Source organism: Suricata suricatta, chromosome 8, assembly GCF_006229205.1.
Source record: "Suricata suricatta isolate VVHF042 chromosome 8, meerkat_22Aug2017_6uvM2_HiC, whole genome shotgun sequence".
NCBI classification, from domain to species: Eukaryota; Metazoa; Chordata; class Mammalia; order Carnivora; family Herpestidae; genus Suricata; species Suricata suricatta.
In genome coordinates, this window is record NC_043707.1 from 45,418,486 (window position 1) to 45,439,896 (window position 21,411).

At 48.2% G+C, this 21,411-nt stretch overlaps 2 protein-coding genes across 3 annotated transcripts in view; both read right to left on the reverse strand.

Annotated features, from left to right (window-relative positions):
- The window catches only part of CD101 (CD101 molecule), a 34,995-nt gene extending 30,692 nt beyond the window's left edge, over positions 1–4,303 (reverse strand). The window contains exon 1 of one of the 2 annotated variants that reach the window (XM_029949336.1): positions 4,175–4,303. In XM_029949336.1, the coding sequence (XP_029805196.1) occupies positions 4,175–4,217 (43 nt within the window). In that variant the 5' untranslated portion in view covers positions 4,218–4,303. The remainder of the gene's footprint in view (positions 1–4,174) is intronic. The other variant, XM_029949335.1, reaches the window with a different exon arrangement.
- A 13,663-nt stretch (positions 4,304–17,966) lies between these two features.
- The window catches only part of PTGFRN (prostaglandin F2 receptor inhibitor), a 33,125-nt gene continuing 29,680 nt past the window's right edge, over positions 17,967–21,411 (reverse strand). Inside the window, exons 7-8 of the mRNA XM_029945785.1 lie at positions 19,843–20,148; positions 17,967–18,334 (exon numbers count right to left, since the gene is read on the reverse strand). Of these exons, the coding sequence (XP_029801645.1) occupies positions 18,168–18,334; positions 19,843–20,148 (473 nt within the window). The 3' untranslated portion in view covers positions 17,967–18,167. The remainder of the gene's footprint in view (positions 18,335–19,842; positions 20,149–21,411) is intronic.

Sequence of the window (21,411 nt, forward strand, 5' to 3'; positions counted from 1 at the left end):
ATCTCACAGTCTTGGGATTGAGCCTGTATCCGGCTCTGTGTTGACAGTGCAGAGCCTGTTTGGGATTTCTCTTGCCCTCTCTCTCTTACCCTCCCCCTGCTGTCTCTCTCTCTCTCTCAATATAAATAAACTTAAAAAAAAAAGAGTCAGAGGTTCAACTGACCGAGCCACCCAGGCACCCCTATATATTGATATTTAAAGTCTACTCAACTCTGAAAATATTTGTAATCTAATCCTTCCAAGAACTGTGATATCCCCACATTTAGCAATGTCAAACTCGTCAATGGTTGGACCCAGACTCAGACTTAGATTTGCAAATGTCACATTTCTGGTTGTCTCCATTGCTTCTCGCTGCTTCTTGTGAATGTCTGTGTATAACCACCAAGGGTTTGGGGCCACAGGTGTGGATTAGGTCGGTGACAGCACTGGGCAGTGATCGGGAATACCAGGCGACAGGCAGAAGAGAGATTACTAGAGGGTCTCTCTTGCTAAGGGAGAGCATGAGGAACACACTCACAGAAGGAAAAGTAGCGGGGACAGGACAGCAGCTAGGACACAGTGGCTTGGAAACCAAAGGAGGAAAAACAGTACAGCAACGAGCTTGTCGGATTGTGGAAGACCGCTGGGAGGGTAAGGACCCTAAGGGCAGGGGACAGTTCTTTTAGTTTGATGAGGAAAATATCAGTGGAAATCTTTGTAAAAGAGGTTTCAACAGAGCAGAAGCAGGGGATTTCCAGGGTAAGAAAGGACCGCAGGAGGTGTAAACTACTCGAGACGGTTTGTGGAGACGGGAAGTAGAACAGGGTGGCAGCTGGAAAGAGCAGCCCAGAGGGGAGGAGCAGGGAGGGCTGGACGGACAGGCTTGAGGGCAGAGGAGCTGCAGGGGGTAGAGGTGGATGTCGCCAGAGAGGATGACGAGTGGAGGAGGGTCCTCGTAGAGGCGTGAGGTCAAGAACGTGAGTGGGAAGGTATAGCTTTCTCAGAAGTGAAGCAACAGTGTGGAAGTTTCATAGGTATTTTCAATGTGGAAAAGAATGGTGGACAGGTGTCAGGAAGGAATGGTTGATAGAGGTCAACTCGAACGGCTATGCGTTGGGACCACGTGCTGCTGCAGCATCTTCTAGAGAGACATTCTCTATGGGATATGTTGTACATCTCTCTCTTCCTCCTAAAGGGCAAACTACTCCAGAGGACTGTTCTATTGCTTCCTCTTCTAATTAGAAGGTTAGAAATCTTTGCATGGCAGTTCAGATTCTCATTGCCTGGTGGGCACACGTCTGGGCACTGACATACTCCACCGGGGTCACACGTTTGAAAAGCAAAGGATTCCCCGATACTGGCTTTTTTCAAAAATACCCTGGGGATTGCCAAATTTACCATGACGGTATTATTTAAATGGAAGCTGTTGGGTTGACTCATATAAAATGGCCCATAACTGACATTTTGATACACAAAACTGGCCCCTGCAAGTGATTCCACTTTACACAAAACCTACCTGGAGGACATCAAGTACATCACGCAGTTCTCTCTTTACACGTATAAAAACTCTATACACCCGAAGACTGAGAGAACTTCCAACCAAAACCATTTTTTTTCCCTATGGATACAGTCTCAGTAGGATAAAAAAAAAAAAAAAAAAACTGGCCCCTCCCTGCCACCCTCCCACCTTAGTGCTTGTTACATGTGGGGCAGTCAGGGCGAGAGGGCCGAAGGGTTAGGCAGGAAAAGCTACGTCCAAGAGCTCATTTACCCGTGACATTCACCTCCTCTAGCACCGTGTTCTAACAGAACTGATCGGTCTTGATGCTTCTTAAAAAATTAATTTGGACAAAGTATGCATTTCCTAAACAAGGCAACTGGTCAGTTGGTCAGCATTGAATGGCCTTCATGATTTATCATTTTCCCTCCATGTAGGGACAAAGGGCAGGTTTACAAAATTCTTTCGAGTTACTTCCTGATTTATGTGTTCTCACATAAAAACTGTGGTTCTATACAAAATTAGTGCTGCGGAGTGAGTCAGAATTTAGAAGAAATAAATATAGGGGTGCCTGGGTGGCTCTGTTGGTTAAGGGTCATGATCTCACAGTTGGGAGCTTGAACCCTGCATCGGGCTCTGTGCTGTCAGCAAGGGACCCACTTTAGGTCCTCTGTCTCACTTTCTCTGTCTCTCCCCTGCTTTCTCTCTCAAAAATGATAAAATAAACATTAGAATAAAAGAAGGAGTTGGGGCATCTGGGTGGCTCAGTCAGTTAAGTGTCCCACTTCAGCTCAGGTCATGATCTCATGGTTCTTGAGTTCAAGCCTTGCTTCAGGCTCTGTGTTAACAGCTCAGAGCCTGGAGCCTGCTTTGGATTCTGACTCTCTCTCTCTCTCTCTCTCTCTCTCTCTCTCTGCCCCTGCTCTGCTTGTGTTCTATCTCCCTCTCTCAAAAATAAACATTAAAAATTTTGTTTTAAAACTTAAAAAAAAAAGTCGTAAACATATACCTCATATATATTTATAATTGTTTACATGAGTTAAGGAAAAGCTTTCAGCTTCTCCTTTTTGAACCTGCTTACTACCTACCTTCACCCAGGGCTTCAGCCTGCTCACCAGAAAAAAAAAAAAAAAGCGTGTGAAAGAGAGAGTTTGCAATGTCTGACTTGTTGCACAATGTATATGGTTTTCCCCGATACACAAGCCAACACACAAAACACATCCATTTAAGAATCACACTCAGGAAAAAACAAAACCCACCAAGAATCATATTCAGCAACTGACCAGAGCACACAGGAATGCACCCACCAGCCAAGGTTTCACCCCTCTCCCCAGCCATCAATGCTTGCAATGCCAGTCTAGTGGCTGCCCATCACCCAGCAACTCACTGGTCCCTGTAACTCATCCTGCAGGCCACCTCTCACCCATCAGGCCCCAGATCGGAGCCTTACCTCACACAATCCAACGTGAGACAAGAGCCCAGTTCAGTTCCAGCCAGTGTTCAAGAAGTACCTCATTGTGTTGAATGCTCTAGCCTCTCCCAGCTTTAATCACAGCACTGGCCACACTGATTAGAAGTGCACTTAGGTCCCCTACTGTCACTTTCGTCCCCACACTAACACAATCTAGTCTCTACAGCAGGAGTTACTAACTGGGTCCACACCCAGGATCACAGGGTCCATAAATACAAGTGAAACAAACCAACCCTACATCTTTATCTACACGAGTCTTATGAGAATTCAGCATTTCCTTTGGTCATGAATGTAGACAGTGGGCCATAGATATTTCTACCTCACATTACAGTTGCTGCAGATATCTTGAGATGATTCATACTCATGACTACTTTGAAGTTTGGTAGTTAACAGACCACCTCTCGATCCTGTTAGGGAATCTATAATGAAGCAAATACATCACCACGCCACTCTTTAAAGATGACTGCATTTCAAGATGACTGATTGCCCCTACAAACCGATGCATTTCATTTTGGGCATTTAAAAAAATGATGCAGAGATGGGTTCTCTAGGCTTCACTGGGTGCTATAGCACAAACAGTACCTGCTGCCTGCTCTGAAATGATTTCATTCCCAACCCAGGTCATCAGTTCTCCAGCCTACCTCCACATGTCCCCTTCCTCAATCCTATTCTATGTTTAAATGCTCTTGGGCCAGCTAAGGCCCCTCCCAGTGAATCTTCCTGGCCCCTTTTCAATCCCTCAAGCCAATTCCCCCACTACAGTTCACAGGTGACATCTAGAACCTTATTTTAGCTTAACCTAAAACTACTAAGTGCTCTAACACCTTTTCCTTCCATTCAGCCCTATCCCTAAGGCACACATATCAGACAAACCTTAAGGCCGTCTCTTAGTCTGGGGAGCTGGGCCCGCACTCTCTCCTGGGCTGGGTTCATCCAGGAAGATAAGGTAAAGGCAGGACCAGTAAAACTGGCAGATTTGGCCACACAGACAAATGTGAAAAACGGCAGCACAGGTCCAAGGACTCAACCAAGCACTGCGCCTCCCTGGAACTCAAGGATGCCGAGGTAAACCATGAAACCATTATCTGTAAGTCAAAAACTACTGCCTACACCATAGATGCATAGCCTAGTTTTTTCTGTAAGGACCAAACTGTCCTGCTCCCCACCCACCAGGCTCCTGTTGACTAGCACCTGTGACCACAGACACGCACAATGATGACACTTACTCAGAAGGAGAAAGAGAGATGCCACATGTAGGATGTGTGCCATTGGGACCAGTACAGACCTCTCCTGGCGGTGTCACTGAAGTCGCTCAGACACCCAGTGACAAAGACTGTGCTCTCACTACAAAAGTAAAGAGGAAGCAATAGTGTGGTTTCCAGCCCACTGAGAAAGACAGACGGTGTGCAAAGAGCAAAACTGTTTGCATCATACAGTTCTTTGCTAATCACTCGAATGTGGGTGAGAAAAGTTACGGGGGCAAATCAATGTATACAGAGAAAAATAAGAAAATATGGACTCCATCCTGGCTGTGTCCCATTAAGTCATTATGAGAGAATACATACAAACTAAATGAAAAATCAAGCTGAAATGTGTTCTTCTTAGTCCTTACCTGTCCTTCCAATCTTGGGGAAGGAAAGGACTGAGAAATGCAAGAAGGGTCCCCCTGAAAACACAAACCTGGGGAGACATGAGGTGGTGGGAATGTCGACAGTCTCTGGTGCCAGGCTGCCTGGGTTTGCACACAGATTCTGTTTTAATAGCTGGGTGTGCTCATTAACTTTTCTAACTGTCAGCTATGACATGGAGATACTAATCGTATGCACCCCATCAGACTGCTATGAGTTGAATGAACAAATTCACTTAAAGCACCTAGAACAGTATCTAGTACATAGTAAATGCTCAGTAAAATCAGCTGCTATCATGTGACATATAAGTGAATCAACATCTGCCCAATACAGGCCTGGCATCAAATGCCTAAACATAACAGTTGACAATGAACCCAGGCCAACTCAATTCTATCAAGTCCTAGAAGACAAGATCATCATCCAAGGATGGGCTCACTGAAGACATTTGTTCCCTAGGTCAAGGCTACATCTAGTCTGGTCAGGAATTAACTGGTCTGCTTCAACCCACAGTTTCAGGCAGATTTCTGCTCTATCCATCCATCCAACAACTTGTTTAGTACTTCCGTGTTTGGGTGCTTTGCTAAGTTCTGCACAAACTAAGATGTTAACAAGCTGGCCTTTGTTCTCTTTGTTCCACTTAATCGGATACTCAGAATGCTATGTTTTCAAGCACAGAAGTCAATGCAGCCCCTCAAAGGACTAGGAAAGGTCAGTGGGCAGTAGGGAAGGTCAGGCTGGGCAGGGCTGGGCCAAATGAGACAACTAGGAATGAAGAGGGCTAAGTACAGCTGGGGGAGAAGCAGTGTAGTGTGGATTCTAACACACCAGCCACATCCTCCTGCTGGAGTAAAGTCTGAGGCTGGTGTGAAGGCAGAAGGGTCCACAGAGGTAGGCTGGGGCAGATCTTACTGGGCTATGCATGTTAGGCCCAAGACCTTGGCCTTTAACCCATAGAAATGGGGGAAAATTGAAGCATTTTTTTTCCTTTAGGAGGAAAATGGCCTGGTTGGATTTTCCTTTTAATGTTTATTTTTGAGAGAGACAAAGAGAGAGCAAGGCAGAGGCAGAGAGAAAGCGAAAGAAAGGATCCCAAACAGGCTCCTCATTGCCAATGCAGGGCTTGAACTCATGAGTCATGAGATCATGACCTGAGCCAAAACCAAGAATTGGATGCTTAACTCACTGACCTACCCAGGAGTCCCGGAGTTTTCTTTCAAATTGAATCCCACCTTGTGTATTGTTAACTGGTTGAAAGATGAGGAAGGGAGGCAAGGCTAGGAGCAAGAAGGCCAGTTACACGATTTTTGTCGTTTTCTGTATAAGTAATGGTGAGGTCCTGAACTAGGGCATTTACAATATTGAGGACAGTTAGGTCTTTCAACCATTTTATTTTTGTGGATGGTGTAAGAAAGTGGTCTAGTTTCATTCTTCTGCATGTTGCTGTCCACTTCTCCCAGCACCATTTGCTAAAGAGACTGTCTTTTTTCCACTGGATACTCTTTCCTGCTTTGTCAATGATTAGTTGGCCATACATTTGTGGGTCCAATTCTGGGTTCTCTATTCTACTCCATTGGTCTACGTGTCTGTTTTTGGGCCAATACCATTACAGCTTTGTAGCAGAGGCTAAACTCTGCAATTGTGATGCCTCCCACTTTGGTTTTCTTCTTCAGTATTACTTTGACTTTTCGGGGTCTTTTGTGGTTCCATACAAACTTTAGGATTTTTAGTTCTAGCTCTGAGAAGAATGCTGATGCAATTTTGATTGGGAATGCACTGAATGTGTAGATTGCTTTGGATAGTATTGACATTTTAACAAAATTTTTCTTCCAAGCCATGAGCATGGAATGTTTTTCCATTTCTCTGTGTCTTCCTCAATTTCCTTCATAAGCTTTCTATAGTTTTCAGCAGATGGGTCTTTTACATCTTTGGTTAGGTTTATTCCTAGGTATTTTAATGGTTCTTGGTGCAACAATAAATGGGATCAGTTTATTTTACTTTCTGTTGCTTCATTATTGGTGTCTAAAAATGCAACTGATTTCTGTATGTTGATTTTGTATTAGGAACTTGAAATTTAGTTTAATAAACAACCATAGCCAAGAAACAGTAGCCAGTTAGAACGAGCTACTAATCATGTGGGCTTCTCCACAGCAACACTTGAGTGTCCTCACAACATGGCGACTGGCTTCCCCCAGACTGAGCGATCCAAGAAAGACAGAGACCATGGGGGAAGATGCAGTGCCTTTTATGGACTGGTTGCAAAGCTACACACTATCATGTCCATCCTTTTCTCCTTGCTAAAAGGGAATCACTCAGTCCAGGCCACACTCAAGGGGAAGGAAATTAGGCTGTGCATTTTGGAAGGAGGATTGTCAAGAATTCATGGACATATTTTAAAATCACCACAAACTTATACCTATATTCAAACAACTTTTAACATTCTTCCATATGTGCTTTATATATGTGGTATGTGTGTGTGAATATGTATTTGTTTGAAAGGAAGGGAGGAAGGGAGGGAAGAAGGAAGGAAAAGAGAGAGAAAGGAAGTTAGGGAGGGAGCATGTGTTGAGTATCCAATTTATGGCTCAAATGAGAAATATCCTAAGAGTTAATAGGCTGGAGAGGCCACTGTAGGTACTGGAACAGCCACAGGTAATTCAGAAAAGGCTAGTTTTAAGTAGGTCCTTGGGGATCCATATGATTCAAATAGGCAGAGGTGGGAGGGAAGGAAATTCCAGTAGGGAGAAGTGAAATGTACAAAGATACAGAGGCAGGCATGTGCGGGTTGTATTTAGGGACCAGTTAAAGGACAGCTTACCTTGAATGGGGATTTCAAACTACTCTCCAGGCTGTTACCTATAATATCAGTGGGGCTTGAAGTACAGTAGTTGTTCATCATTTCAGTTGGGAAATCATGGGTCATTCCCAAGCACCAAAATTCTAGGCAAATTCACTGTATCGGTTAGTAATTGCTATAGAACGAATCACCAAACTTCGGTGGCTTACAACCATAAACATTTATTTTTGTTCTCAAGCCTGTGGGTGACCGGTCCAGAGCCAGACGGTCCAGAACGGCCACAGCTTGCATCTTCTCACATCTTAGGCTAGCTCAAGCGCTATTTCCTGGTGATGTCAGGGGGCCAAAAGAACTCGTGGAAACGCAACAGCTCTTGTTAAAGCTTCTACTTTTAACATGGCTGGTAACATCCCATAGATCAAAGCAAGTCACATGGCCAAGTCCAAATGTAAGAGACGGGTTAACAGGCTCCATCATCTTTTTAATGAGGGGAACTGAAAAGTGACAGGGCAGAAGGACAGGTAAAGAACTGGAGCCACTGATGGGCTCAATCTGCTACATGTGCTGAAAAAGGAATTTATTTAGAAATGGGCATCGAGCAAAGAGACGATCATTGCCAAGAATACAGAGTATTGGCGCTCCTGAAATACATTCAACCAAATCAATACTATGCAACTTCTCATTTCTAGCTGTTGCCAAAAAGAATTTCTTTCCTCTTTCCATTTTAGTGGCTCCATTTCTGCCAGAATTAACACTGACTGAGTGATGTCGCTTCTTTTCTGGAGGGGGGAAAAAAAAAGAAGCAGCAGCAGCTCCCTGCTGTCCATGGGGGAAAAAAACAAGAAGAAACAGAGCCAGAGAGTGTTATTCCATTACCTTGGGAATCACTGCATTGTAATTGTATCAGCTGAAAAGAATGTAAAAATGTACTTCCTGAGTCAGATGGAGGGAAAGAGCCAGTAATGGACAAAACAACACAAGAATGTACAAAAGAAACTATTTTGTTCCAGTTCCTGGAAGATTAATAAAAAGAAATGTATTTTTTCAGACTTGAAATGCACACATATTCCACAAAATCACAGAAACTAGGTATTGTGGCCTCCTCTCTGAAGCATTCAGGCCCCCAAATATTTCAACAGGCACCTTTTACATGTGGGCTCTGTGCAAGACATTTTCATATATGCAATTTTATTCAATAGCCCACCTCACGATGTGACAAGTCCCCACTGTAGTGGACATGTGATTCCATTTTACAGATGAGGAAACTGAGGTTCAGAGGAATTGACTGACCTAGCCAAGATTGTATGGCTAGGAAATGGCTGCCTATTTGCTTTTGGCTCAGTGTTTTGTTTTGTTTTTAAATTTTACTTCCAATATAGTTAACATACAAGTGTTACATTACTTTCAGATGTAGAATATAGTAATTCAACAATTCCGTGTTTCACTCAGTGCTTATCACAAGTGCACTCTTTAACCCCGATCGCCTATTTTACCCATTACTCCGACCCCCTACCCCTCTGGTAACCGTCCGTTTGTTCTCTATAGTTAAGAGTCTGTTTTTGCGTTTGTCTCTTGTTTCCTTTTCATTTTGTTTCTTGAATTCCACATATGAGTAAAATCATATAGTATTTGTCTTTCTCCGACTTATTTAGCGTCGCATCATACCGTCTAGTTCCACCCATGCTGTTGCAAATGCCAAGATTTCTTTCTCTCTTATGGCTGAGTATTATTCCATTGTGTATGTGTATATATTTATGTATATCTTTATCCAGTCATCTGTCGGTGGACACTTAGGCAGTTTTCGTAATTTGGCTACTATAAATAATGCTGCAATAAACATAGGGGTGCATATATATTTTTGAATTAGTGTCCTGGTATTCTTTAGGTAAATATCCAGTAGTGCAATTGCTGGATCGTTGGGTAGCTCTACTTTTAACGTTTTGAGGAGCCTCCATACTGTCTTCCACAGAAGCCACACCAGTTTGCATTCCCACCAGCAGTGCACGAGGGTTCCTCTTTCGCTACATCCTCGCCAACACTTATTTCTTGTGTTTTTGATTTTAGCCATTCTGACAGGTGTGAGGTGCCCATGCTCTTGCTCTTATACCTTCTGGCTTGCCATTCATGGTTCCAGAAGGCAGAGTGTGTGTGGAATGGTGTGTGACTGGAGGATGGAAAAGGAACACCCCAAGGGGTGCACAGGAAGCCCGTCATGATTTTCCCTGCTTGAGCTCTTACAGCTTAGGTCAGGTTGAGGGCCACTCCACAGGCATTGAATTTGCCAAGGCAGAGGAAGCCTGTGGACTGAGCCTATGTTCACGGGGCACCAAGCAGTGACCCCACAGGAAGGGATCACACTGACCTCAGCCAACACCCTCGTGGGACAGAGGAAGAAACAGGCTTTGAGAGGGCCCAGCTGTGACCCGGCCCTGTGATGGAGAACAGTACCCCAGTCTCTTCCCACTGCCTGGCACCAGCAGGAGCTGACAATTCGTTAACCTAGGCTGAAGAGCTTTTCATGGGGCGTGGCGATTCCTGTCTGTGGGGAAAGGGCTGAACTGGACTTTTGTGGGCAGGGGTAAAAGCCAGAGTGTTAGGTGGGGATGGGGTTTGGGGGTAGAAGATGGGGAGTAGGGATGGTAGTAGAAGAGAAAGAGCAGCAGAAGGGATTCCTAGGCCATCAGCCATTTCCAGATACTCCCTTGGTAAGGGCTAGTCCTTAACTTCCCTACCAGGGATTCACACAGCTGCGTTGCGTCCCCCTTTTGTATGCTGTCACAGATACACTTCCAACCCCATCTTGTCCCTTAAGTGCTGGCCCAACCACCCCGCTGGGGGAGAACATTTCCATCTGAAGGTCCTCCAGGAAACTCAAACTGGAGTCTGAAGCTGAAACCCTTGTTTTCTCATTCACCGGTGAGTGTGCATCATGGTTGGACGCACCTGAATTCACCCAGACCCACACTTGGGCCTCTGTACTCCACATCCGGCTATAAAGTCCTATCGGCTCTTCCTCAAATCTTTTAGGAGTCCATCCTACCTGATGCTGCCCCAACTGAGGGCCTCAATTTTCCTGCTGGACTAATAGTTCGATTAATCTCCCACCCTTGCCTCCACGCCCTGCTGCCCACGACCAGGGTAACGTAACCTAGACGCCCACTCGTGCACCCTCCCAATCAAAGCGTTGCAGTGGCTCCCCAAATATGTCTAGAAGCGCAAGTCCAAACTCCCCAACTTGGCCTTAATGAGCTGGCCCTTGCCACCTCTCTGCCCTTCAGACACAGGGCAGCATCTTTCTGTGGTCTCTTACCATCGTTTCCCTCTTTCACGGCAGATACTAACTTGGAACCTTGTCCCGTCCCTACCTGGGAAAACACCTGTTCATTCAAAACAATTTAAAATCTAGGCTGGTAGAGTCTCACTTTTGTATGGTAATAAAATGAATTATTTATGTGCCAGCCTCTCCTACGAGACCTACAAAACCTCAGAGTGCTAGATCCAGTACTTAATCACCTCTCTAGTCAACACGTACTTACTCCATGCTTAAAATACGCAGGTGCTGTGGCCGGTGTATTGATTTACAGTACGCACAGGAATCTCTCCCGTACCCACGGCTTTACTTCCTGCAGTCCTCTGCGCCTTTGGGAAGCAGACGATCCTGTCCCATACTGTCACAAGGGCAACAGTAGCCTAATGCTATGTCACAAGACTCACACCGTTTATCTTTCGTCACGTCGTCACCTAGGCACTGGATTGTCTCCTTTCACCACAGGAAGGGGCGTACGGAACAATAAGATGTTTGGGGAACAAGAGAGGCCATATTCACCTTTTGTTACCGTACATTATCACTGTCCTATCTTATTAGCGGTTATTGCCGTTAACCTCTTACTATGCCTAATTGGTAAGTTAGACTGTATATACGTACGTATAGGAAAAAAACATTAAGTATACGGTTTGGTACTGTCTGTGGTTTCAAGTATCCACTGGGGGTCCTGGAATGTATCCTCAGCACATAAGGGGTGGGGCACGAACCTACAGCCTCTGGAGTCAGAGAGGTCTGAATTCAAATCTTAATTTCATTTGCACAAATTAATTTGTCTTAATTTCCTGATTTCTAAGAATGGGAAGAGTCACAGTCAGGAACTCTATTATCTGAAATGATGAGAGCTATTGATCAATTGACAGAAAATGTCAGGGGACATGGAGAACGGTAACAAGATTCCTATGTCTCTTACACACGTTATTTTCACCCCAACCAACATATTAATTCGCCAATCTCTCGACACAAGCCCAGGTCTTTCCTTCGAGTCTGGGTCTGTTATCTGAAGCCTCCGAACCCTTTCCTGCATAGACCAAGCCTCTCATGTCTATTCTCAAACTTTAACGTTTGAGTTCTTTCAAATGAAGTAAGAATTTATGATTTCTTTCAAATGAAGAATTTAAAAAACATTTGCGAAGCCCAAAGTACAGAATCTTTTCCACATTTTTGTGATGTGTCTCCCATCAGTCTTCAACAGTTTTGCCTGGACCTATTGATAGCATTTTATTTTTTAAGGCAATTTGTCTCGGTTGAGCCAGTCCAGAGAATTCATCTTACTTTTACCAACACTTGGTTGGGGAGCTGGAACGGCTATACGGAGTTAAGAATATGCAGATTATGAGCTGCTGAATGAGGGGGCACAGCCCCCCACGCGGGCTCAGAGGAAGCTTCCTCACATTCCGAGCTCTTCAGGGCCATTCTGATGGAAGGTGCGGTTTCTGTACACCCACACAAACACACAAAGGACGTAAAGTCACAAGATTTATTACTTACACATCCCAGCAACAGGGGTGGGGGCATCAAGCCAGGGTTACGGTGGCATGTGAGCAAGCACCTATTACTTCTGATTAGCTTGGAAGTCACTAACTTTTCCAGGACTTCACTCTAAGTGGTTATTTTATTTTTAACTTTTTAAACATGTATTTATTTTTGAGAGAGAAAGAGAGATGGCATGAGCTGGGGAGGGGCAGAGGGAGAGGGGAACAGAGGACAAGAAGCAGGCTCTGTGCTGGCAGCAGAGAGCCCAATGCAGGGCTTGAAGCCACACACTGCGAGATCATGACTTGAGCCAACGTCAGACGCTTAACTGACTGAGCCACCCGGGCTCCCCTATGACAAAATATCTTAAGTTGGTCAATAAATAACTATGCGAGCTTCTGAGAGCACAAAAACATGTGTTACAGAGTCTCTTCCCAAAGAGCCCCTCTAAGTGGCTATTTTTTTTTAAAGTTTATTTTTCAGAGAAAGAGAGACAAAGACAGAGACAGAGCACAAGCAGGGGAGGGGTGGAGAGAGAAGGACATACAAAATCAGAAGCAGGCTCAAGGCTCTGAGCTGTCAGCACAGAGCCCAATGCAGGGCTCAAACCCACGGACTGTGAGATCATGACCTGGGCCGAAGTCGGAGGCTTAACCAACTGGGCCACCCAGGTGTCCCTAAGTGGCTATTTTTAAAGGTGCCCAGAAAAACACAAAGCAGGAACTTAGGGCACGATTCCCAAACTCAAGTCCTTACCTGAGTGTCCAAATTCTGGGTGGGAGTAGGGTTGCCACCCGTAAAAGGCACAGGCATCTTATCCGACCCCTCTCCCTCTGGCTCTCACTCCGACTGGTGACGTCCTGTGAATTTATGTGGTCACAGTAGACGGCACTGGTGGCACAACCAGGTCGCAGGGGAAACAGGACGGTGAGGGCTGTGAACTCTGTGGCCGCAGGTGGGGCTCAGGTATGCCCGTGCAGCTGGCCAGCCTACCGTGGCAAGCGTATGACTCATGTCCTTCTAGATTGTTTCCCAAGACTGCCATCTAGGGCCTTGCTGACTGACCCTGGAGGCCGCCGTTCCCAGAGCTGGCCAGTTCCTAGAGAGAGGAACTGATTCATGGTGAGCACGCCTTGCAGGCACAAAGCCACCAACGCAGAGTCACAGCCCCGCCACCTTCTGTGGAGGCTCCCGCACTTCGGACCTCTGTCTCCCTCCCTCCTCACACCAGGACAAGGCCCAGGAACCAGAACATGAGGGGCGGCCCCTGCACCCCAGGGCCCTATGGAAGTATCCAAACTGGTCAACCCTAAGCCTGTAGACCCTGACTTGCCTGCCTGTTCCCGTGAGAACCACAATCCAGGCTGCTGTCTGCGCTTCTCCCCCCTCCATTCTACCCCCCCCCCACCTCCTGATGGATCCTGGTCTGTGCCGTGTGGCCTCCCAGAGTGTGGCACGGTGCGCCCCCTCCTCTTGGGATATGTGACTATATAACAAACTTGCTTTGCAATGTTGGGTGTCTCTTGCTCTGCTGGCCCTGTGACACCTAGTGATGACAAAACCTGTATGTTCAAATATGGTGCAACGCACAGCAGTCTGTGGGTCAGATCTAACCAGTGGCTTTTTTCTGGAAGATTCAGTAACACAAAGTGCAGTTAAGGGACGTTTCGCTGGAGCCATCATGGGATGAACTGAGGTACTTAACCTGGTGCAGGGCACATCGTCACAATCCCAGTGTTTGCTACGGCCCTAACAAGGCACCCCGGGGCCACAGTGCTGGTCTCCGCCCTCATGCCACTTTCAGGCCACCAGAGCATTGGTGTCAGGGGACCCTCAGCAAGCCTGGAGGGGCAGAAAAAGCTCCTGGGAACCCAAAGGAGAAGCACGCATTAGCCAGGCAGGCAAACGCTATGTGGGCAAGCAAATGTTCGTCTTGCTTTTAATTTAATCTGAGGCAGGAACAGCGTGAGCAATTGGTAGGGGACTGCTAAAACCCGGCTGTGGCCATGTCACATCCTGGCGTAAGCAGAACCCTCCCGGCTCACCGAGAAGCATGAGTGATGGCCACACCGCACAGCAGGGCATCAGCCGTGCATTTATACACTGCATGGACCTTCAGGACCATGCAGGCGAGGTGTGTCACTGGGACATGGACCCGTCCCCTGAGGACCTCACAGTCCAAGAAGCTCCCTGCCCAGGACACTAAAGGGACCCACAGGGGAGTGGGGAGCGGGGGCGGAGACCCACAGGGAGTTGGGGTTCCAGAAACCAGCAGCACTGTTTTTCCATCACAGGGGCCAGCAGCTTCTGGACCAGTTTGGCTCCAGAATGGGTCATGGGTCAGAAAAGCCATTGTGTTCCAGTCACGATATGGTCACAGAACCTTGTGTTTGTTTCCTCATCCACAGAGAGGAACAAGGTCCAACTTCCCCCTTTCGTAACGAGACACCCATAAGGTCGTGAGAGTTCACCAAAGAACCAGGAGACCCCCCTTCACCACAGGACCCTGGCCCTCAGCTTTCCGCTTGGTGGGGCTTTCAGTACTGACCCTGCTTAATCCACTTCTTCTATCTTTAGTGAAGACATACAACTCTACTGCAGGATTCAGCAAGATCCGAGGCAACTCAAGACACCCCTCATACTTGGCCGTGATCCCTCAGGCAGAGGGCATGACAGGGTAACCAGACCAAGATCAAGTGCCTCACACGACTTCAATTTAAATTAAACTTCCTTTAATGAAATAAAAAACAAACGGTGCATTGCATAATATCCGTGGTCACAGTATAAAACAATACAATTAGTTCGTGTAACATCGGATACGGACAAAAATACACAAGACCCTTTCTTTGTCTACGTGAAATCTGGCAGACCCGGATGCGCGACGCTAAGAAAGACAGAAAGTCAACTTTTTTTTCCCTCCTAGTGATCTGGGCGCAATGTCTATCGTCGAGAATTTGGTCAAACGGCAGAGGAGAACTTACCGAAATCCCAGATCCCTTCTTCCTCTGTTGCCATCGGTGAAGCTAAAAAAAGAAAAGTTTTCTGAAAGTAGCAAATTGTGTAGTATTGCTTATTATTCCTGCCCAAAGGGCTCAGTCTTTGGCTCACAGATGTCCACCACGGCTGCACCAGTCTGCAAAGCAAGAAGCGAGAGCCACCGGGGGACACGGACAAGGGTCTGGGCAGGAGGGGCGTCCTTTGCCAGGATCTTAGGGGAAAGCCACGTGGGGAGGGAAGGAAGCACGCAAATAAATACATTTCTCAATTAATATTTAAATCCAGTTGCTGAGTCAGAGTTCCACTGTCCCGTGAAAAATCTGAAACGCTGTTACAAAGTCAGAGTTTGCATTTTTTCTTTTTCTTTTGTAAAAAGTGAAGAGTGTCATGTAAACATTATAAAGTAAACAATTTAAAGTAATTTTGAGGCTTCTATCAGAACATAGCTTAGGCTCTTTCTGGGGGATATTTGTATGATTAGAAAAAACAACAAAAAACAAACCCAAACTGTATATAGTTTCTTTTCGTTAAGAAGTGCAATTTCATCTGTGTGAACATGGCTAGGTTGTTCTTCCGTTCACACCGGCGCCTCTGGCAGGAACCCCCTTCCAGAAAAGCACTTTGGGGGGGAGCCCTATTTGGTACAGCAAGAGACTGTATCTCATGCTTTTAAAAGGACGCATATTCCAGGCCACTTTCTGCCTCTGGATGGAGTGAGGTCCTTAGCACAACACCCTGGGATTTCTTCCTCCTCCATACCGGCCTCTGGGCAACTGGCAGTGTGGCCAGCCCCACGTCACAGGGTGGGGTTGGGGTCAATGCCTCAGCAACCCCAGCCTTGAGCTACAGTGGCAGTTAGAGAGGAGAAGGGATAGCATGTGAGCACCTGTTGCCTTTCCTACTGCCGCGTGTCCAGTGGGAACCATCCATGGCTACATGTTTACCCAGGCCCACCCAGCCACACTCACAGCAAAGCACCCTTTCCTCTACCAAGAAGGGCCTGCACTATGACAATCCTAAACCTTCTTCTCAAGGTGATGACTGTGTGGGCTCAAAGGGCACTGGTGTCATAACATAGCTCCTGTGAATGTGTACCCGCTCCCTCATTCCTGTACACAGTCACCTGGGTGGGACCCACCTCTGCTGAGACAGCATCAGAGTTTATAAACAACTGGTAGAAAAGACCCGAATCTAGTGCCTCCTCCTCTTCCTCGGGCCACCCATGCTCTGGTGGGGCAGGTACTAGACTCGGAACTCATCTGTGCCACTACGGTTAGCACAGTGTCTACCATAGTGGTCGCCTAGGTGGACAGGACAAAAAGGGGAGGCGGGGTGGCAATCTGCCTCCTGGCGGTGACTCGGTGACAAGGGCAGAGTGGACTGTGGACTGTGGGCAGCACAGGGCGGGAAGTGGAGAGGACGATGGTGACCTGGGGAGGGGGGCAGGGGGGAGGAGTGTGGCTCATCTGGCCCCTTGTGACAAAGAGCCGCACATGAATGGCCATCATTTTGTATGACTTTATTGCTCAAAACAAACGAAGCTTTTTTCCCTTCAGAAGACAGAGCACTGTGAGATCCGTCAGAGCCGGGATAAAAGCACACAGGATTGCAATGCAGGGCATGACTCACCAGTGAGCCTCAGAAAACCCACTGGGACGCTTCTGGAAGGCCAGTGCTATGCAGGGGCAGATGCCCCAGGGAGCGGAGGGTCTCTTTTGGTCCGTGTCCCACTCCGGGTCCGAGCAATCGGGCAAGACTGATCGCTCTCGGATATACTTCGGAGGCTGTTCACACGGCAGTAAATTGCTGGTTTCCTTCGTGTTCCTAACAGGAAAGCAAACATACCGCAGCACGTACCCTTGCTCACTAACCCCCTGCAGGGGAATCTTACAGAGACTTGAAGGACTGAAAAGGTCATGGAAAATGCATGGCTCTTCCAGGCAATTTCGGATTCTGTGAAGTCAGTCAGTCAGTCTTGCAAGCAGCAATGCACCTTCACATTAAGGAGCCCAAGCAGCCACGAAGGACGCGGGGTACATGTGGGTGTCTCTCGGTGGCCGAGACCTTTGCCTCCCACGAAGGGCGCGGGAGGGGCACGGAGGCGGCTTCTTCCTCCAGACACAGCCCCACTCCCCCAATGCTCCTGGCCCGAACCGAGGACAGCTGAGGCCCAGGACCCTCTTCTGCTCTCCCTGGGGCCCCCTGAGGCACGGTGACCTCAGAACCACCGGAGTGCCTGCTCCTTCCCTTGTCCCCACCTTCCTCTTCCTTGAGGACCTTCTGACTGCCTTGGACAGAGGTGGCTGTGTATTTTTCTTCATATTCATTCTTAAGGCTAAGGTGGCAAGATAAGGTGCTTGGTGGAGAGCCAAATTCTAGATTCCAGGGCCATTTCAGCACGCTCACAGAAAGCAAATACAAAAGAAATGCAAAGGGGGCAGAGGAGCAAAAACAAAACAAAAGAAAAAGAAAAGCATTTGGGCTCAGTAAGAAGTTACATACTGCAAGTTTAGATTTCAAATGTCTAAACCCCTGAAAACACGGGGAGGGGAGGGTGGTCAAAGCCACAAAGAGCCTGGGGCACAGGTCTGCGCTGTGGCTGGGCCGGGGCAGCTCCGTCCTCACCCAAGACAAAGAACTCTGAGAGCCATCGTCCTTCCTCACCGCAACCCCTCGCAACCAAACATACGAACACACACAGGTCAGAGATCTATAAACCGGCAGGAGAAAAAAAATTAGACAAAGGGTAACCATTAAAAAGCCGCAGCTGGGAACACACGCACGCGATTGTTCTACCGGAAAGTGCCGTGGGAAGAGAAGTCGTGTGCTGGTAAACGTGTCCGCGCTCAGAACTTGACATGCAGAGAAGAGAGCGCGCCAGGTCCCACCTGAGATTAGAGAGGACTGGGTTTTAGTGTAACACGCTTCGCGTTGAAAGGTCGCTGTCCTCTTCCCGCCCAAGTCGCTGCTCGCCCGGCCCCGTCGCAGCTCCCCGGTGTGTCCTAGTCCATCTCCATGGACATGAGCCGGCGGCGCTCGCGCCTCGTCTCCTGGACCTCCTTCTTACAGCACCAGTGGGAGCTACAATACCCGATGAGGCAGGACAGGAGCCCGATGACAGTGGACAGGCCCACGCCGATCAGCAGCGGGTACTTGAAGGCGTTCAGCACTGGGAGGGAGGGGGCAAAGGGATGCTGGGTTAGTGGTGCGAGCAGGCGGCCTCGGGAAGCCCGCCGCCCCGCCCCCTGCCCGTGCCTCCCCACCCAAGCGGGTCCCCCCAAAGGGGTCCCTATCACCCAAGCTGTATCCAGCACCTAGGACAGCGCTCGAGGCCAGAGCCCTCCTCTCTGCCCTCTGAGAGAGCACATGACGCCCCACCCCATTCTGTGGGGGAGAAAACAAAAACCAGGAGAAAGATTTCGTGTCATGTCTCTGAATGTCAACTTGCTTTTTAGGGTTTTGGCAGGAGATTGATTTTTAAAAGTCAGTATAAGGGCATTGCGCATGCTGCAGCAGATGCATCCTTAAAAAAAAAAAAACCACACACACACACACACACACACACACACACACACATATACACTTCCTAAATCAATTCTATGCATCAAATAACTGAAGTGTGCTAGCGGAGCTATTTTAAGCAACACGATAGTAAATTACCCAGGAAAGTGAATAATCGCTCGCTTGTTCGGGAAATCTGGGTTTTCATATGGAGCTGCTTCAAGCGAGGAGTTTCTGAGATGCAAATAGGGTATAAATGACGGAGTTTCGGGACCGCACAAACACTGTATAGATCGCACACCCCCAAACCCCAAGGCCGATGCCTGATGTTGGCTGTGGCTCGCCTTCTGAAACAGCCCTCTAAGAGACCCCACAGAGGGCAGAGGAGACAGAGGACCGCGACGGCTAAGTCATCTGTGGACAAACTGGGGCTCCAGTTCCAGCCCCCCCACACTGACATCCCATCAGGGAAACACAGTCAGAGCCTCCCCGAGCCCTCGGGGGCGCAGGTGCTCTGATTCTTTCCGGGGGGATTTCTCCGTCAGTATGTACTCGGAAACTTTGTGCAGAGAAGGCAGGCTTTGCATTGGCCAAGGAACAGCGGCCCCCACTCTGTGATGCTCAGGGAACATCACAGGGCGGGAGGGGCCCTCTGATCACCTAGCTAGAATGACTGGAGGCCCGTGGGGACCAACAAAGCAGGGAGCCCACCTTCCCGTCCCAGGACTCCAGAAAGCACCCCCTCCTTGTTAATGACACCAGCTGGATCCTCCCTTTGCCAAGAAGTGAAACCAACAGGGCAGGAGGGGCAGGAGCCCACTCAGCACCTGGCCTGGGGCCCTGAGGCCACTGCCTTGAAGCTGTTCTCTGTCTCTGCCTGCCAGAATCCAAGCCAGCCCTGTGCCATGTAAAGTGGGTTTGCACAGAATTTACAGAAGGCATCAAAGATCTCTCCAGTAAGTCTTAACCACCATTTCCCCAAAGCGCCTCAAGCACATGATGCCGCAGGTGGGGAAGCAGCAAGGCTCATTTGCCCTCCTTCTGTGCACCCACCCAGGCCAGGTCTAGAGAGAGAGAGAACGGGCCATGGGGTGGGTGGCACCTTCCTTGAAGGGTGGCCACCTGACTCTGTGGGCGGTGGCGCAGCACGGAGACGAGACCACATGTCCTCCTTACCGTCCATCTTCACGGTTACAAAGATGGGCTTGGAGTAGATCTCTGCCTCCTTCTGCCAGGAGCCGGTTGGGGACTTCACCCATGGGGTCACGGAGCAGTAGTAGTTGCCAAAGTCCTGGTCCTCGGACCCATGTACTTGCAGCAGGAATTCGAGCACACCCACACGCTCCAGGCTGAGCTCGCTCTTCCAGTCTCTCTCGGCCGTGGTCACGATCCCCTTCCGATCCAGAGAGGACAGGAGGGCGGGAGCCTTGTCCAGACCGAAGGAGTGCACCGCAAACCAGGACACATCGAAGGCCATGTCATCTGTGGATTACAGACCAAGCCAAAACCCTGGGTCAGTGCAACGGGAAGAATGCCACACGAGCCTCACACGCACGTAGGGGCCAGTGCTGCTCTGTATGCCTTAGGTCTCACTGAATCCTCGTGACCCCATGATGACAGTATCACACTCCCCGCTCAGCAGTGGGGCCAAATACCTTAGTTGAGGTCATAGAGCCAGGGGCGAGAGAATGTGGGGCTTCACCCATGGAGTATGGCTCCAGAGTTTGCCCTCTTTTTTTTTTTAAAGTTTATTTATTTTGAAAAAGACAGAGGGAGAGTAAGCAAGGGAGGGACAGAGGCGGGGAGGTAGGAGGCAAGAGAGATACCAAGCAAGGTCTGTGCTGTCATCACAGAGTCCAAAGCTGGCCTTGAACCCACGATCCAAGATCAAGAGTCAGAGGCTTGACCGACTGAGCCACCCAGGTACTCCCAGAACCCACCCTCTCGACCTTGCTGCCACGGCCGAGCCCAAGGAGCACCCAAAAGTGTCTCCTACAGCAGCGTCCTTCGACACTGCATCAGAAGAGCCCAAATAGGGAGGCCGCTAACGCGCCCAAGGACAAAAGGTACATAAAGTGAACTGTACAAAATTCAGAGTCATAAACAGTTTAGTATTCATTGTTCATGGTGCTCTTCTTCCCCTGCAGAAGTGCTCAAGTTCAAAACAAGAGGAAAAAAATGTCAAGCTGAGAAAATTGAACACAGTTTTAACAGTCCCAGAGAGGAATACTACCGAATCTTAAAGTACTCTGCAAAATGAAGGCTCTAACAGCCTCAAATAAATGAAGACGGGCATCTGAGAAAGAGGACTCTGGTATGAGCTGCAACGCTCACAGGATGTGAAGACAGAGCACACGGGCACACGCCAGGAGCCCGACTGCTTCCTCTGGCTGTTCCCAGGGGACAGCAGCCGTGTCAGGCCTGGGACACACCCAGCAGGCAAGAAAGGACCGAGAGGCCACAATTACTTTTTCTCTCTTTCTCTCTTTTTAAAATGTTTATTCATTTTTCAGAGAGAGAAAGACAGAGTGCGAGCAGGGGAGGAGCGGAGAGGGAGACGCAGAATCCGAAGCAGGTTCCAGGTTCTGAGCTGTCTCCCACCCCAGAGTTTGACACAGGGCTCGAACTCACAATCCCTGAGATCATGACCCGAGCCAAACCTCCAATAGCATTACTTTAGGCAAAGTGTATTCAGGCGCTTGTGTATTAACAAAGAATAGAAGCAAAACAAAAAGCAAGGCGTTC